This window comes from Scomber japonicus, chromosome 3 (assembly GCF_027409825.1).
Source record: "Scomber japonicus isolate fScoJap1 chromosome 3, fScoJap1.pri, whole genome shotgun sequence".
In the NCBI taxonomy this organism is placed as follows: domain Eukaryota; kingdom Metazoa; phylum Chordata; class Actinopteri; order Scombriformes; family Scombridae; genus Scomber; species Scomber japonicus.
This window is the reverse complement of record NC_070580.1, coordinates 11,596,877-11,615,995: the sequence shown is the minus strand read 5'-3', so window position 1 is coordinate 11,615,995 and position 19,119 is coordinate 11,596,877. Positions and strand designations below refer to the sequence as shown.

Genomic DNA, 19,119 nt, shown 5'->3' with positions numbered 1-19,119 from the left:
GCTTTGTGCTTTTTTGTTGTGTGTGCTTTTTGGTCTGTTTGTATATCTGCCTGGGTGAGGGAACCTCAATTACATTCCACGGAGACCCAAAGAGGGGCCCCGTGGCCCTCTGTTTGTGCCCCATCCCCCACAAAACATGGAAAACTGACCTCCCCCCTCAGTGAGTGTGAGATACTTTATTCCATCCCCCCTCCCCATTCGGCCTCTCTACTTTGAAAGGACAGGAGATAACAGTTTGAAAGGACAGGAGATAGCCCCATAATCATTAATGTATTCAGATTGGTTTACCTGCAAACAGCTAACAGCATGCCTTTCTTTGCTCCAGACCCATTCCCTTCCCCCAACTTCTCAACACTATGCAGATCCAATGAAACCTCAAGACCAAGATCTCACCAATCTATTACCAGCTATAACACTATTATAACTGAACATGTTGAACAATAAAGAGTGAAAAAAGCTATGTTTTTAGATCTCATTTCCAGGCATCATAAATTCTCACTCACATTTAATAACATGCAGCTAAACAAACTGCATGATTCCATGATATTATGTGTCTAAAACTGTGGACAGATTTACTGAAATTAAATAAGTTAATAAGTTCAATAAAGTTCAATAAAGAACTGATGCCTCATCAGTTCTTAGTGTAACTTTGTTATTTCTGGTAAAGTTCAGGAAAGCAGTATAGAATAAATGTTAGAATAATTTGCAGTAAGAAAACACAATGCAAACACATAGTTTGAGTGTAACCTAACTAATAAACTGTTCTGAAAAGCTGACCATTTTCTTTAAAAATCTAAATTACAACATAAAGATAATGTGTCTGAAATAGTTTTCAACATTGTGTCCCTGTTAACCACAATGCTCAATGATTAACAATTCAAAAGAGATACAAAGAGTATAAATGTCAAGCAGCAATTTGTTTTACATTACTTTTACTGGCTGGTAACAAGTTTTCTTAAAGTTAACACTTTATAAGACCCTTTTGATGAAAGTTCAGATACTTCTCATGGCAACAATTGGTGAAAAGTAGACAAAGTAGCCTAAATGAATTCAAATACATTAAAGCAAACACAACCACGGAGACGTATTTTACCCTACAATGTACAAACTAAGGAAAAAGATAAGAAAGAAGTCTTCTAAAACCACACTGACATTCAAGGCCTTGAATCCAAGGAGGGCTTGAAGGCTTTTGAAGGAGTTGGCCTCTGCAGTGAATGGTTAGCTTCAGGGCGCCATCTTGAGGTATTCAGGGATCGTTACCTGTATCCACTTTTTTCCCTCCAGGATAGCGAAGTCTTGATCCGCCCTACTCTGCCTACGATTGGCTAATGCTCGTTGCCTTCGTTGGTTGGATTGGTTCAATTTAAGACCGAGGAGTGAGATTGGTCAGGATTACGGTTAGAACATCACGGTAAACCAATCAGAGACACGGTAGGGCGGGTCATGGTTTGGCCATCCTAGGAAAAAAAAAACTAGCACACGGTTCAGTGACCAACAAACGTGACAGCATATATAAAATGTTATATATCACTAGTCACCGTTTTATGCGAGTGATACCTGAATAATTTAATAGAATTAACATATCTGGTAAGTAGACAGGCGAGGTGTTTTGTATGTCTTCTCTGTTGAGTTAAGTTATTGTGTCTTAGGCACAAGCTCACGGCTAATTAGTTAATTAACGCTAGCTAACTTAAAGGTCACATTAATTGTATTATCTCGGTGGCTAGTTTACGTTAAACATAAGCCAATAATGCAAATATTAACCAGCAAGGGATGCGTTGGACACAATTCCAATCTCATAAAACCTTAGTTTGAGTCCATGTAATATAACTTAATTTCGTCTCAAGTGAACACATCTTCAGCAGTTAATTGTGTGACCTTGCTGCTAAAGCCTACATTATTAGTTTATTGTTTAATTGTTACACTTGCATTAATATTTGGTAGCCTATAGTGGGCTAATCCGGTTTGAAGACATTTATCATGTCAATTTACATTGTGCTTCCATGGGCCATATTTCAAAATAGATTTGTGGTTGATCAAATTACAACACTGTGACGGCAGGTAGTAGACCAGGATATGGCTGAATATAATAAGCTGCACTATGTAGCCTGCTGAGTGTGCACTCAAGGTGACAGGGTACATACAGTATGTGCTATGATAGGTCAGTCCAGGAGTCAATAGATGAGTTAGTTGTTTATTGTATACCTAGAAACCCGAATATATGCTGACTGACTGTATTGATGTATGCCTCTATCTTCCCACTTGTACTATAACCTGCTCATGTGTGGTTCTATACTTTATCAAGGTAACAAAATATTTCTGTTGGGATCTTTGAAAAAAACATTTTCAACTGGGCTGCTTACTTTACTCCTTATTTATTTGTTGGTCCCAATACATGTATAAGTTTGAGAGTATCTGAGCCAGTCGATGGTGTGATCAAAACAGTTTTCCCACTAGAGGTCACTGCTGTTCTTCCAGTTTGAAGATAGACCATAGTGAAGTCAACAATTCAGACAGGTGCTTCCCCGTAGTCTGATATTAATCATCAATCAAGAGTGCATGTGGCATTATGGTCAACAATCTCATATTGAAACAACCAAATAAACGAACAGACTGAATTTCAGCATGTAAAGTTTGCCTACAGAGAGGCAATGGTCTGTTTCCCCCTAAAGCGATCCAGCCTCATATTTTGGTGTAATGCTGCATACTATAATGGATGCTGTGGATTTACAAGAAAATTATTTATATCCACATGTGTTGGACAGCCATTACTGCAATTGAATGTTGCAGTAATGGCTGAATAGACAGCTTTTCCATTCACTTAGTCACCAGTTGCATCTAAGTATTGACAGGGAACAATGAGCCTATGACTGCTTTCATCTCCTCTATATACAGTAGGTGCTAGTGCCATATTATAAACTGTATTAAAAAACATTCACATGTGTAATGGTATGATATATATAAAGCTATGATTAAACAATTTCAAAACATAGTTAAAACAAAGTGATGTTTGGACCTACAGTCTAATAAAAAATATTTTACTGGGTGTCCTAAACAACAAAGAAACTCATTTGAGAAGCTGGAATCAGCAAATGTTTGTTATTTTTCTTTGAAAAATGAAATAATAATTGTCAAAATAGTCAGTAATTATTTAATTTTAATCAATTAATGTATCAATCGACTAGTTGTTGCAGCAGTAGTTGTGAGGGACACACATTTTCACATAATCACATCATTGTAAATCTTGTGAAAATATTCATTATAGAACCACATGACAGAAACTAAAAGTCATTGTTCTTTACAGTATAATCTTGGCCTGGAATCACATGGTTAACATGCAATCACACCCGTTCAAAGGCCAGCAGATCACATGACTGTAGTCTGCATTTTTAGCATTGTTGTTAAACTTTGATAGCAATGGAGTACATTTCAACGATTCCCTGCTTACCTATTTTTTTTATTTATATAGCAGTTTTTAATCTTTTCAAAGTTTAACTTTGAGGAGAATAGTGAGATAAATTCCTCCTGAAGTATACAGCCCCAGGCCTGTCCTTTATACGCACATGTGCTGACTGCATTCGACAACTGCACCAAAGACCCTCTGTGTAGTAGCTTTATGAAACCACAGCAGCTGTATGCAGACCTCTTGGTAACTGATATGTGTGCAGTGGCTTATTATTTAGATCTGGGCCTAGCTCCTCTTGCTGTGAGCACTGCGTTTCAGCCTGCCTGTGCTGAACAAAAGACAAGCAGCCAGGAAATGCATCAGCCAATCGGCAGCCGCCTTACATTTTACCAGCAAAGGCGGCCAGTCTCAGTGTGCCTTATATCAGAGCAGTGAGTCGGACAGCTTGGAAAGCCGTGGCTGTGCTCTGAGCAGGGTGAGGGCTGACAGGGCTGTCCTCCATGTTTTAATAAGCATTGACATATCACACAGAGTTTTTTAGCCATGCATCCACAGAGGTAAGCCTTATTTTCATTCTTTCACATATACTACTCTGTAGGTAAGGCATCAGCCACTGTGTATGATCCATGCCTGAGTAATAATACAGGTTTGTCTGATAGACTGGGGGAGGGGGAAGAGTATTTTGTCACCCCAGAGCACAGGACTTGAGCTTGGAGGAAGAGCCTAGCATGGGTACAGTACAGCAGACAGTCTGTCCTAACACGTACGGTTGGGGGCAATAGGTCAAGTGTAAGGTCATTGTGTATTCAGAGTATACTGACTGAGAAAACCTGCTTTCTTTTTTGTCAAGACCAGAAGAGGACTGAGTTGTTGTGGCTGCTCCTGGCCTGCTGTCAAGATGGCAGGCCTGGTGAGGGAACCAGGCAGGATGGGAGAGACAGGGAGCAGTGCAAAGGGGAGTCCCCAGAGGAATTAACAGATGGTAAACTGACAGCACAGCAACTTTAATTTAGGCCTCAAACTGGCATGAGAGCAAAGGAGAAGGGCACCGTTGCTAATTGTACCACAGACAAAAAAACAAAAAAAAAATACAACCAAGTACAGACTGTAAATTATCTAGTTACCTAATTTATCTCCACTTCACCCAAAACACAGTTCACCTCACCATGATGCCCCTTTTTCATTGGTGAATAAAACATGCTTTTAGCAGGCCTAATAACTGTAATCTGCTCACCTCCTTTTCTAAAAGATCAAATATCTACGGATTGAATGTGCCATAGCAGCTTATTTATCACAGAGTTGGAGGAATTGCCTCAGCCTAATGGTGTGCACTGCCTCCCAGTGTTGTTCTCTCTGCTTCCGAGTGTCAGCCATTTTAGAGAGCTTCCCCTTTCTGTCCCTCTGCTCCAAGCACACTGGGTATTTGTATGTAAGAGAGAAGGAAAGAAGAAGGAAAGGACTTCCTCTGAAAAAGGCATTGCATAGGAAAATCTCATCTCATCCAAAGAGGCTTGAAAACCTGTTTGAAGTCGACCAGGTTTGATTTGAATTCTGTTTATATGTAATGGTGTTGGTTTTCTGTGTGCATGAGTCAGGTGAAAATGGTTCAGTTTAGTTAGTGATGGCATCTATTTCTACCAGTTTATCAATATTGTTATTGTATTCTTGAGCATCTGATATATTCCAGGTGGTATGCATGATGTATAATGTTTTATTAACCATGGCCTGGATATAATGGCACACATAGTGTTGCTTGACCAGGGTTCAGAGGCAGTCTGCATGGACTGAAACAGCAAACCACCCCCCCTCTCTCAGTGTTTTGTGAATGTTGCTTGGTAATGTGTCTAATCCCTTCATTCCACTCTGGTGTTAGGATTGCTGTAGGCACACTTTAATCTGCATTACACCATCATTGCCTATATAGTTTGGTCTCTGCCTCTAACACATCTATCAACTGACCTTGGATCTGTCTAGATGATGTCATCTGTCTCGGACATGGTTCTGTTTTGTAGGATATTTATACAACTGTACCAGTATTTATGAATCATATGTATAATTTGTATTTAGGCTATTGTGTTCTATATTAATGAAATTAAATGAAAATGTTTGGTCACACACAAAGATGGGAAAATATAAAGCTTTATTCATTTTATTGTTGCATATGACTCCAGGCAGATATTGATTATGACAGAGCCTAAGAAGCATGGGGGTGGGGGAGAAGGGGGGGTTATGCCTTCCGTGCTGTCTGGGAGGCCTGTGACATTTTCAGTCCTCTCTTTTGTGTTCACTATTAGGGCCCACGCTGAATATCAACATGCTGGGGCACATAATAAGCTGCATGTGGTCCTTTACAGCAGAATCCGACTGGTGCGGCGTGTGCTCGCTGTGTGTGCGGTACGCGCAGCGGTCAGAGACAGAGAGAGAGAGAGAGAGGGGGAGAGAGAGAGAGAGAGCTTCTTCAAAATGGATGCCATACACATACACTGGCTGAGAGCACAGCAAGGGAGGGAATCTGATCCGCTCACTGTCAAGCCTGTAGAGCCGCATCTCTCACGTCTGATAAAAGGCCCACGGCCAGTTTATGCCTGTACGGGGTTTCAGAGGAGTGAGGGACTTGGTTTTTCAGAAGGTTTTAGCAGCCAGTGAGGAGCAGTCCTCTCTGCATTGCAGCACTGTGGCTGAAGAGAGCGGGGAGAAGAGAGCCCGTGTGGCACACGGAGCTTAGCACCCAATCAGCCATCTCTGTGTGTGCTTGAGCCAATCAGCAGCTTGCAGCTGAGGTTAAAGATTGACAATTGCAGGAGAGAGCAGCAGGGAGAGAAGGCCTTCTGGGAAACCTGGACCCATCGTTTCCCTCTTCCCCCAACGCCCTCAATAATTGAAAAAAGATTAAAGAATAGGCTGAAGAATCTGTATGTAAGTAAGGAAAAAGGTATGCTGTTGATTTCCTACATTGAAGCATGGATGTTATGGCAGTGGTGGGTGTGGAAAGACTTGTATCAGTAGGTTACAATAGGCTGTATTGTGTTCTCTATGAGCTTTCATTTAGTAATGTGTTTTGGTCAGGGTAGGAGGGTTTGGTTTTCTTTCTTGTCCCTGTGACTGTCGTTGTCTTTGTCTCTTGTTGCTATATTCCTGACCTGGACAGGACAGGATGTTGCTGGGGTAGACTGTCTGAGGCTGTCCAGACAGGTTAGATGAGGAGGCCAGTAAAGCCATTTCACTGCACTCCTGTCTGCCTCTGCAGATGTGCTGTGTTCCTGCCCGTCATTTCATGTATCTTTAGTGATGATGGAGGAGGAGGAGGAGGAGGAGGAGGAGGGGTGTGAGGCTTGGTGAACAAGATCACTGAAACTGAAGCAGTATTTTTGTTTTCAGTGTATGACTGTCTGTTTTTCACATGTAAAATTCAAATAGGGCTTCCTTCAGGAATAAGTGACATAATTATTGGCCAAATTGAAGCCATCAGAATGGTGAGGCCAGTGCATCTGTTGTGCCGTCAGAGAGAATGGAAGCAATAATAGGATCGACAACAGGGCGCCTGCACACCAAGGTGAATCATGATGCTGAGAAAAAACCTGTTGGGCAGATTTTGATAATGAAGTGAATCACATCAGACTGTGGCTTGCGTTTCAAGGAAATGTTTCTTAACAGAACCGGGGGCTATTATTGTGCAATCATTATGATGTTCTGTCTGTTGATACTTCACTTGATCAGTGAATATAACTAATAGTCTGTTTACATGGTTTTTACTTGTTGGATGTCAGAAGTTGCAGATGCTGCAGATGATGCTTGTTTGTGTTTTCATGTTTTCTATTTATAGATCTGTGGTCAGTGAAGAAAGGTGACTGCTATTTATAATTGGAGAATATACATTTAGCTGCAATCGCTCCTTTAATGTTTAATATTTGCTTTAGCTGAGTTTTAGACAAAGAAAAGCTCAACATTCTTTTTTATGTGTCTTTAAGGTGTTTTGTGTGATATAATGGTTACAATGTCGTTATTTTCAGTTGTGATGTGTCTTGAAAGTTCTGAAGAAGCCCCAAGATATGTATCTTACAGTGTTCAGCTGTGCATTAGTTTGTTTCATAATAATAGTTTTTATGGGTTGATTTAAAATCAGGTAAACCTCAGCAGGGCATTATTATAAAGACATGTTTGTGTTGGTGGAAGGAGAATTCATAAACCATTTTTCAGTATTCTACCACACCAAACAAAGGGAAATCAGTCAAAACTCAATTTCCTGTCTTAAATATTCATATTATTCTAGAGTTCTGAAACATATGTTTTTAGTACAGTACATTGCTATAGAAGTTAAGGTTTGAATATTAATTTAATCATTTAATTCATTTAATCTTAAATTTAATCTGACACATGAACATGGTAAACTTTATAATACTTCTGTTCTCAAACCAGTGTCTCAAATCTAGTCAGAATTATATAAGTCTAAACAGACAGTCTTTTGGCACATTTGACCTTTCTTGTCTAGAATAAGTCCACTGCAGTAGGATGAAGGGAAACACATTAACTGGTAGGTAAGGTACTTTATAACAAACTTACAATTGTACAACTGAAAATGTGACCATTTCTACATCAACTAATGTAGCTGACAAATGGAAGTCACTAAGATTATTTTGATCTTGTTAGTGTTGGGCCTCTGAGCCGAGCAGTTGTGTTTGGTGATATAAAGCTCTGATTCAACTGGATAAAATCAAGAAACTAATCTTTCATCTTTCATTTGGTTTTCAAGGACAGTTTAGCTTGGGAGGTTACTAGACTTGAGCAGTGATGATGTTTGCACCAAGGACATAATGTTATTTACACACTATAGTGTGTCTTATATTCGCTACACACTGCAGTGTGTCTTATTTTGGGAACAGTCTGCCTTTATTAGATAGAATGCTGTAGATAGCTGACAGGAAATGATGGGTCAGTGTGTGAATTGTGTGAAATATAATTGTTGCGTAGGAGAAATCCTCAGCTGTATGCTGTGTATGACTTCCATATCTTTGACAATGTCTTTTTTCTGTATCAGTGTGGCAGAGGAAGAGGGGAAGACTGACACTTCAACAGAGGGAATGGAGATCTCAACACGATCCAAAGGTAAGAACATACTATATTATTTATACTGTTTGTATATAGGTCAGCAAAGCTATATCTCTATACCAGGGTCTATACCTATGAAATAACCTAGTGCCACACATTATTGTACACAATGTGATGTGTACAATCTATCTTTACTGGTTTCACCTAACTGTAAGTGCAGGGAAACTAAGCTGTGTCATATTTGGTATTTTCTTATGCTTGGAGGAGGCTATCAGTATGCCCTCCTTGGTTTGCGTGATCTCTGACCTTTATCTGCAGTTTCAGACACAGAGCGGATGGCTCAAAAACGAAAGATGCCAAGCCCCTCTCACTCATCCAATGGTCACTCCTCTGCTGAAACCTCCCCCTGTCCAATGAAAAAGAAGAAGAAACCGGGGGCTGTTAGCAGCTGCAAAGACCAGGTAACAACCAAGGCACAACCCGTCATCCAAATGTAAACAACCCCACCACCAAGAAATGGGATTCAAACCTGCTATCATTACCAAATTGATTGTCTTTTGATATTCAGACCTAAACTACAGTAGACAACAAATAAATTCTAGTTATTTTACACCTGAAATATTCAAAACATCACAATCTGCCACATTCAGCCCTTCACATTACATTTGAATTGTTGGTGCACTGATGCAGTCTTGCTCATATACCAAAATGCCAAAATATTCATCTATTTGAAATACTGTGACTATACTTCCAGTGACAGACATGTAATAAACATCTTTTGTGCTTAGAAAAAAATGCCTTTCGTGGTGAACAGTAATTCATATTCTGTCAATATTTATTAGCCTTAATTTATCCAGGATAGCTTCACTGAGCATGAATGCTCTTATGCAGGATGTCTTTGCTCCACACACACACACACACACACACACACACACACACACACACACACACACACACACACACACACACACACACACACACACACACACACACACACACAATCACATCTGGAAGTTGCCCAGATCAGTTGATCTGTTGGTCACTGACCGGCTCCACCTGAGCAGGTGGAGTTGAGTTTATTTCAATTAAAATAAATGTGTTTTCCATAAAAAATGAGATGTTGTGTATTTATTTCTATACATAAGTGTGAATTTTACTCTTGAATTTTCCCCTTTCCTCCACAACTTTCACCAGTACTCTTCAGTCTACTCTTTGGCTGGGACAAATAATCAATATTGCAGTATATCATGATATTATGTCCTGCATTTCCATATTGCTACACTGACAGTATCATGCCATAATATCTTGTAATACTGAGGCAGCTGTATTAGCTTTTGCTGGCATTTAACCTTTTCTGTCATGTACTAAGACTTTTGCCAGATTTTGACTGTTTGACATTTGAATGATGAATCATGTTCCAGAGACTTTTTGAATGCTGATACACATTATTTACTCTCAGCTGTCTGCAAAAGTGTAAAACTGAAAGTTCCTCATAAGTGAGCCAATGAATGAATGAATGATTCATTTAGAGGCAAAATATTCTGATAGTGTTTATAATTTATAATTATTTATCATGTGATTTCCACCATTAGTCTGGTTCATTGAGATCAAATTATTATTTAAGTTATTTTACAGTACTATGTTTAGAATGGCATGCCATATGTAATAGCATTGTAAATATAAATTTCAATCTCATTGGACACTACTAACAGCAATGAAAGTATTCAGATCCTCAGTTTGGCCTTTTGTTGTTTTATAGTCTGCTCAAGATGAGAGTATTCAGTCATGAGAAGATGGTATCTGTGTATCTTTTAAATGTTTTTCATTTTTAAATGCGTTGTATAGTATAATAAACTATTTTAGTAAAAGTGTCAGCAGGCTGAGGAAATCATGTGATTATGTGCAAGCTTTACTTGCTGTGTGTTAGCTGTGTGTTTTAAGCAGGTCACAAATGCACCATAGGTTAATGATTGTTAGTATATTAGTCATGGCGCATTAGAGTGACCTTTGTGAATGATTAGTTGCTACTGTAACCATTTAAGCTTTTGCCAGTTTTATCAAGGTTACTCATACTGTTGACTCTTCTGCCCACTGGTGATGGCGTTGTTCTAAAACACAGACTCAAATCAGAGGACTGAGAGTGTCACATGTTGACAGTTGACTTTTGGGGTGATTTCAGTCACAAAGAATTTGAAAAAATATGATGTTAATTCAAACTTAAATCTCAATGATTGTGGTATTTCAGTGCTCACAGTAGTCTGTGTTTTGGGCAGTGACTCCAGTATATCTTCATAGTGATGCTGTGCATGCCTGCGTGACTTCTTAAATCCTGATTTTGACCTTCCCCAACTTTGTGTTTCTTTTGCCTGCATTCCAGTCAGAACTAAGACATGGTCCCTTTTACTATGTGAAGCAGCCAGCACTCACCACAGACCCTGTTGATGTTGTACCGCAGGACGGCAGGAATGACTTCTACTGCTGGCTGTGCCACCGCGAGGGCCAGGTGCTCTGCTGTGAGCTCTGCCCCAGGGTGTACCACGCCAAGTGCCTCAAACTACCAGCCGAGCCCGATGGCGACTGGTTCTGTCCGGAGTGTGAGGTACTCACCCAGCAATGTATAGTGTATGGGTGTTACCATAATTCAAAGCCTGTAGTGAAAACCTCTTGTAATATTTGTTCAGTTATGGATGACCTCTCAGTAAGTTTGGACATAAGTGACAAAAACATGAGCCTTCATGAATTATGTGCAATAATGGGGTATCAACTCTTTTCTTCTTGATGTCTTTTAGAAAATAACAGTTGCCGAGTGTATAGAGACTCAGAGCAAAGCCATGATGATGCTAAATATAGAACAGCTGTCTTACCTACTAAAGTTTGCTCTTCAGAAGATGAAACAACCAGGTGTAAGTATTCTGGTCCCTCTGTCTTTTTAGGTAATTCATGCTACCAAACTGATGATGTAGTATTGGGGCAGGTAGCTTAATTATAGATGGCTACTCTGTTTATTATTTTAATTTCTGCAGTTTCTGGTTATAATGTTCTTTTCTGGACAGTCTTGATTGTTAGAGTGCCTATGCAAGCAAAATACACGCTTTTTTTCTGGTCATTTTATTCTCATCAGTCGTGACAGACCTTATCTGCACCCAGAAGTGCTAGCTATCCACAAATCAGTCCAGCATGATGTAATACTGATTTGCATGTGCAAATAATCTCTTATAACAGAACTAACAATCACAGTCATTGTGCTATAATGGGCCTATCATGGCTGGAAACCATGAAGGTAAACATGCTAGCTGGTGGTGAGGATACAGCTGCCCCTCTCACTCTCTTTCAGGATCATCCCCGCTTGTCATCTCGCTCCCCCCATGCAGCTTCCACGCAGAGAAAGACTTTTAATTGGGTAATCAATTACACCACTAACAAGACCCCGTCATGATTTCTTCCTCCACTGGTTTTCCACCTTTTGTTTGAAGCGGCTTTTAGAGTTTTTACTAGTAGCATGGTGGTAGCATGTTCATGTGCGGTAGAGGGGAAGGTTGTACAGTGAATTTGGCCAGAGTTTGGTACCTTCACTCTCTTTTCTGTCTACTTGATTTTATAGACTGAGCCCTTCCAGAAACCTGTGTCTCTTGAACAACATCCAGATTATGCAGAGTACATTTTTCATCCAATGGATCTTTGCACACTTGAGAAGGTAAAACACAAACTGCCACACATTATTATTTAGATGTTTTCAATTTAAAGATGAACAGTTGTCAGTCATTCACCATCTTTTCTTTTTGCAGAATATCAAAAAGAAAATGTATGGCTGCACAGAGGCCTTCTTGGCAGATGCGAAGTGGATTTTGCACAACTGTATTATATATAATGGAGGTATGTTGCATCATCTGGTAATCATACTGAAGTATAATCTGGATGAATACCTGCAGTGTTGTTAACTCATTTTATATTTTGTCAGTTTTTAATTAGAATTATGCATTTAATTACAATGCTCTGCATAATTATTAGATAAAATATGATGTCATCTTCCTGATAAAACTCCACTAAAAGATGATTACCAATAATATGGATCTATCACCGTGTTTACTTTGTTTTTAAATTGTTTAACATAGTTTTATGTCCTTTTTTCAGGCAATCACAAACTCACAGCTACAGCTAAAGTTATAGTAAAAATCTGTGAACATGAGGTCAGTATGTGGTTTAGGTTAGAAAGGATTTTTTATATTTGAGCTAGATTTTGATCAATTGATTGAAGAAATTTGATTTTTGAATCTCTTTTTGCAGATGAACGAGATTGAAGTTTGTCCTGAGTGTTATCTCTCTGCTTGCCAAAAGAGAGACAACTGGTTCTGTGAGCCATGTGTAAGCTGAGTAACTTGAGGTTTCTGTTGATGATTCTTTCAGATTGTGTACCCATTCAAACATACACCACTGGAATACAAGCACTTAGTTCCAGTGTTTTACTGTATGTCTGCAGAGTAACCCGCACCCTCTGGTGTGGGCCAAACTGAAAGGATTTCCCTTCTGGCCTGCTAAAGCTCTGCGGGACAAAGATGGACAGGTGGATGCTCGTTTCTTTGGTCAGCATGACAGGTATCTGCCCTTTGTGCTTCAGTTACTTGAGCTTGGAGTCACATTTCAAGCTTCATTGTAACATAGGGCACATTATGATGTGAATCTTTATCCTTCAGGGCTTGGGTCCCTTTAAACAATTGCTACCTCATGTCCAAAGAGATTCCATTCTCTGTGAAGAAGACCAAAAGCATCTTCAACAGTGCCATGCAAGAGATGGAGGTCTATGTGGAGAACATGAGGAAGAAGTTTGGGGTCTTTAACTATGCCCCCTTTAGGACACCCTACACTCCAGACAACAACTTCCAGATGCTGCAGGATCCCTCCAACCCCTTATCCACTCCCATCAAATCTGAGAAACAGGAAAAGATCAAGCTGAGCTTTGATATGACGGCATCACCCAAGATCCCCCTGTCCAGGACCATGTTGTCTGGGGCTGGGGTGGGAGGGACAACGGCAGGGCGGCGGCTCCCCCTCAGTGATATGCCTCGCTCCCCCATGAGCACCAACTCCTCGGCCCATACAGGCTCAGATGGGGAACAGGAGGCAGCAGACAAGTCCCAGACGAAAGCTTCAAACAGCCAGTACAGTATGGGAGAAGAGTCCATAGACTGTGCAGGTATTCCACCAGATCCAATTTAGCATATCAATATTTAGGAAAGACTTTTCCTCTTATTGGCTCCCATTTAACTGTAAAAATCTCTGTTCAGCATCACCTGCCCATCCTCGACCTGGTCCTGCTGGCAGTTCCTTGGACAGCCCTAAACCATTCCACTCCCAGGCTGCTGGTGTCCCCAAGCAGGAGAAGACACCTCCGACAGGAAGCATTCTGAACCTCAATCTAGGTGAATCTCTCATTCTGATTATGTAATATACGTGAAATTTGATGTAATGTCTAAATACTGTTACTGTTACAAATTCTTCCAGATCGGAGTAAAGCAGAAATGGACCTAAAGGAGCTTAGTGAAACGGTGCAGCAGAAGCAGGGAGCCACACCAGTCCTCACTTCTCCAAAGAGACAGATCAAGAGCCGTTTCCAGCTAAACTTGGATAAAACCATTGAGAGTTGCAAGGCACAGCTGGGTCAGTGCAGTTTGTGTAGAAAAACAATTAATAATTCCTGAAGTATTTCTTCTCAAAGTCGTTGATATTCAGCAATGCCAGTGCACTAATAAAACAAAGTTTGTATAATGAAACACATTTTGGAGATATGCCCTGATCTGTTTTTTTCTATTGAATCAGTTTAATCCAGTTACTTCCTTAGCGTCTTCCTGTGTCATACTGACACTGTGTGATATCCTTTGCTGATGTCTTCTTCCTTTGCTTTGCAGGTATCGACGAGATCTCTGTTGATGTGTACAAAGGTGTGGAACACAGTGACTCAGAAGACTCTGATAAATCTGACTCTAGTGACAGTGAGTATGCCAGTGATGAGGAGCAAAAGACCAAGGATGGCCATGACACAGCACCCAATGAGGAAGACCACAAGGAGCCTTCCAAAAGTCGAGTCAAAGACCAACCATCTCCAAGCCAAGACAAAGAGGGCAAACCTGATGCACCTGTGGCATCTGAGTCCACAGCAGGAGATGCCAGCACAACAGCATCAGACACTCCAGCTAAAGAGAAAGTAAGCACAGATTTGGAAAAAGAGAGTCCCGAGAAGACCAAAGCATCTCCAGCATCACCTGTCCCGCGAGAAAAGGCTCAGGTGAAAGATGAGGCAAAGCAGCCTGTGCCAGTGGAGGACTCTGACTCAGAGAGGGAGCTGGTTATTGACCTTGGAGAGGATCAGGGAGGCAAGGACAGAAAGAGAAGCAGAAAAGACAATGCCATAGTCAAAGAGTCATCTGCTGGTAAACCTGAAAGTGAGATTGATGTCCACTTTTTACATTTTAATCTTATGAACTTTTTAATATTGAAACATCAGCAACTTTGCTCAGGTGGAACAGGTTAATGACATATGTACTTTTTTCCTGCAGGTAAAGCCCTGACGCCTTCGACACTACCATCTCAAAACAGCACAGCCCCCTCCACACCCTCCAGTGTTTCGTCACAGTCCCCTATGGCCATTCCTGTCACCATGGTCTCCTTCACTACACCCTCCCCTGCAACCATCAGCCTAGCAACTGTGTCCAGCGCTACCGCAACACCACCCTCTTCCTCCTCGTCCTCAGCCTCCACCACACCAGCTTTGAAGAAACAGCGCCCTCTGCTGCCCCGAGAGACGGTACCAGTGGTGCAGAGAGCTGTGGTATGGAATCCCAGCGCCAAGTTTCAGACCTCCTCTCAGAAGTGGCACATGCAGAAAGTACAGCGTCAGCAGCAGAACCAGCAACCTGCGGCGACCACGCAAATGCAGGCTTCATCGCCCAGGCAAGGTCAGGCACAGGTGCTGACCCAGACACAGGCAACTGGAAACAGCTCAACATCTGTATCCTCGTCTTCAGCACAGCAGTCTTCACAAAGCACACGCTATCAGACCAGACAGGCTGTTAAAGGTAGATAACATGGTTTGGTCACAACTTTGTATAACTTTATATGTCAACATTTCCTCACGTAATAATAACAAGAAAATGTGGGAGGGAGAACAGATGTTTAGTAAACATGATAAATTAATCATAAACAGGGGTATCATCAATTTATAATCCACAGCGGCAAATGGGCATGCTGAATATTTCACCATATTGATGTTTCTGACTAAATGTGTTTTGTTTTTTTAAATCAAAGCTGTTCAACAAAAAGACACTCCACTCAGCACATCCACATCAGCTGTCACCCTGGTGTCCAGTAGTCCAGCTTCTGTTGCCATGGTAGCAGCATCAAGTTTAGGCACAGCTGCTGCTTCTTCTTCTTCTCCGGTGGCGACAGACCTTTATATCCCCACTGCCTCAGCAGATGTTGCTGCAGACATTGCCAAGTACACCAACAAAGTTAGTATCATTTTTAATTTACTAGTCTTTTGTAACGTTCCATTTCCACTGGTCACTTGTTGATGGATATCGTCACTGTTTGATCATTTTCTGGATAATTATATTGCTATGAAAACAAGCCCTGAGAGCAAATTTTAGATATTTGTATTATGTACATATGAAGGTGATACTGATTATGAAAATCATGGAGAATATACTAAGCTCTATTCACTTACATACAGTAAGAAAATAGATGTGTATCTCTGTTAAACTACACAGTTTTTTCCCCTGCCACATTGCATAGGACCTGCAGGACTTTAGAAAAAAATGTGTCACTAGTTTATATATTTATCTTATCCATACATTAAATATGTTTTTCTTGAATGAGACATCAGAATATTATGGTCTTCTCTCCTTTAGATAATGGATGCAATCAAAGGTACAATGACCGAAATCTACAATGACCTTTCTAAAAGTACTTCAGGCAATACAATAGCAGAGGTAGGTGTTTGCCCTCTTTCCTTCACTGACTATTGGAGTACTATTAAGATCATAACAGTTGTTTGCATTTGACCCTTCATTCAGATAAGACGACTGAGAATCGAAATAGAAAAATTACAGTGGTTGCATCAACAAGAATTGTCAGAAATGAAGCACAATCTTGGTGAGAGCTTTAAGAATCACCAAAATATTACGCATATAGACTTGAAGTGTAATGAGTTCTACTTGCGTTTGATCACTTTGTGTACTTCAATTTAGAGCTGACAATGGCAGAGATGAGGCAAAGCCTGGAGCAGGAAAGAGAGAGGTTGGTGACGGAGGTGAAGAAACAGATGGAGCTGGAGAAACAGCAAGCAGTGGATGAAACAAAGAAGAAACAGTGGTGTGCCAACTGCAGAAAAGAGGCCATCTTCTACTGCTGCTGGAACACCAGCTACTGTGATTATCCGTGTCAGCAAGCCCACTGGCCAGAACACATGAAATCCTGCACGCAGTCAGGTAACAGCGATTCCTAGCATCAACACTTTATTGATGCCATTCACACATACAAGGCAATTCTTAACCCTGTTTATAAGTCCTTAATCCTTTGCTGACCTGCATGATTACCCACCACAGTACCACTAACATTTGATTACTTTTGTTCTATTTGTAGCCACAGCCCCACAGCAAGAACCTGAGGCTGAGTCGGCAACAGATCCCCCAAACAAAACATTAGGGCAGTCTAGCAGTGGCCCAAACACACTCAGAGACACGCCAGTCTCTGCACCACTAGACAAAGACTGTGACATGGAGAAGAGCACTGATAACGTTGCTGTCACTCTGTCATAACTGTGCTTACCAGACTTGAAAATGTAAATGTATAGATTGTTTTTTCACTACATGGATAATATGTCTATATCAGTTGTTCTGTTCCAGTGGCTGTTCAGGGAGCAATCCAAATTATTTATATTTTTTTGTTTGCCTTTCAGGGCTCACTAATGCCCCCTGTGCACAGTGATATTTAAAACATTTTAAATGTGGAAGCAAGACTGACAGTGGATAGTTAGTAACCACTAGAGGGGGCAGTTTAAAATGTATAATAATATATGTGCACTCCTTTGCAGTCTATAGAGAGCTGTCAGTATAAAGTTCATAAGAGCATGCCTGACTGTCAAAAAACGTACACAGTAAAAGGACAACAGTTAAACAGTTCAAGACTGCAAAAATGTAACCTCTTTTAATGGACCACCTCACTTTTAGATTAGAGGACTGTTGACAGAAATGTCTGTAAATTACTTATTTTGTATTCTATGTTAATTTATTTGTTATTTTAATGTTGCCTGCTGTATACTGCAAAGAAAATAACAAATACAAACATTTTAAACAAGCTGTTTCTATGATTACACTGTACTCTGATTAGTTGCAGAGGAGTTTGCAATCAATTAGCCTAATTTCAGCTGTAGATTTAGTCTGTAAGTAGGTTTTAAACAGAGAACTTTTCTCAAACTCAAGTAAATTCTATTGTCTAAAGGTGTGCTCATAAACAGTGCCAATTTAGGTTTCATTCAATAGTTATGTCAGAGGAACTTGTTGATGTGTTGGATTGTTTTGGTATGTGTAAATTTAAGACTGTATTTTGTCAACACTGTTATAACTGTTACAGGGGTGCCACATTTAAGAAGAGGTATAAGAGCCTTAATACACACTTATGAGTGCAGTTTTGTCTTAACTGTCAATAGAATACAGTATAAAGAAAGTGAGCCAATTCTAATATTTAGTATATTGTTTTTAAAGGTACCTAGTTCAAAGTTTCAGTTGCCAGTTTCGTAGTGTCCATATAGATTTAGATTTGACCCAAAAACCCAACATGTGGTTTATTAACAGTGGGGTCCCATCTTCATGCTGTGAAGTTGTGTGTTGAGGTTCCTGATCTGTTTTCACAACCTATTGCTTGGTCCTCCAGCAGTAAACAAGCTTCCTTTGCACTTCATATGACAAATAAGATATTGAGGGAGACAAAATATTTATATCAATATCCTATTTTCATCACCATCCTTTAAAGTGGTTAGAGTTTAGTGTTCAGGAAAACAACTTAGGACATAGGTGATAATGTAATGTTCACATTGACACAGTCATCTTAATAGTAACTATATCAAAATATACTAACAAACCACCACACCACAAATACCCTTCCTCTTTTCAATTATTATTATTCCAAACTATAACAGATGGATAACACTATACATATTTATAGTTATGTTTCTAAAAACAGAACTTCAAAATACCTCTTGAGGTATGCCACACATCAAACTGATGTTTGAATTGTCAGTACTCCTCCCTCATCATCTTTCATATGAATGGAGTGTGGTCTGTAGTCCACCTCAAGCCCTAAATCCAGGGGCTCCTCCAGTCCATGCTAAAAGCCCTTGGGTTCCATGGTGAGAGAGCCAGAGACTTCATTGATGTATATAAGAAACCAAAAGAAAGAAAGATGTAGGTTAAAGATAAGAAATGCAATAGGAAAGTGTAGGGCAATACTTAGAGGAATACCCAGGCATGTTGACGTCAGGATAATCATTATGTTGAGAGAAACAACAATTGAAATTTGAAAACCTCAGGCTTCAATAATGAATGACCAATAGTGACAACTTACAATAAAAAGCATACCATACTGTAACATAACATAGCAATCAATATGTGGCAGGA

General features: G+C 40.2%; 1 protein-coding gene across 7 annotated transcripts; it reads left to right on the top strand.

Annotated features, from left to right (window-relative positions):
- Window positions 1-1,465: 1,465 nt before the first annotated feature.
- On the top strand, window positions 1,466-17,794 carry zmynd8 (zinc finger, MYND-type containing 8). Of its 7 annotated transcripts, none has more exons than XM_053315183.1 (21): window positions 1,545-1,587; window positions 4,257-4,388; window positions 8,442-8,509; window positions 8,771-8,913; window positions 10,830-11,051; window positions 11,242-11,355; window positions 12,054-12,146; window positions 12,238-12,325; window positions 12,584-12,639; window positions 12,737-12,814; window positions 12,930-13,045; window positions 13,144-13,643; window positions 13,735-13,869; window positions 13,952-14,107; window positions 14,356-14,889; window positions 15,004-15,522; window positions 15,752-15,954; window positions 16,354-16,434; window positions 16,519-16,597; window positions 16,693-16,932; window positions 17,087-17,794. In XM_053315183.1, exons 3-21 carry the CDS (start codon window positions 8,485-8,487, stop codon window positions 17,260-17,262), a joined length of 3,558 nt encoding a protein of 1,185 aa, XP_053171158.1. In that variant the 5' UTR covers window positions 1,545-1,587; window positions 4,257-4,388; window positions 8,442-8,484; the 3' UTR covers window positions 17,263-17,794. The 7 variants fall into 7 exon arrangements, with proteins under 7 accessions (XP_053171160.1, XP_053171158.1, XP_053171154.1 ...); XM_053315182.1 differs by lacking the exon at window positions 1,545-1,587 and adding an exon at window positions 3,751-3,963; XM_053315185.1 differs by lacking the exon at window positions 4,257-4,388 and having other exon boundaries at window positions 1,466-1,587.
- Window positions 17,795-19,119: the final 1,325 nt, after the last annotated feature.

What these genes read in the sequence shown, in the direction of transcription:
- zmynd8 (XM_053315179.1), top strand. An exon ending in GGTTCTGTCCGGAGTGTGAG is followed by an intron (nt 11,052 to 11,241) that starts GTACTCACCCAG and finishes GATGTCTTTTAG; the next exon opens with AAAATAACAGTTGCCGAGTG. An exon ending in CAGGCAATACAATAGCAGAG is followed by an intron (nt 16,435 to 16,518) that starts GTAGGTGTTTGC and finishes CCCTTCATTCAG; the next exon opens with ATAAGACGACTGAGAATCGA.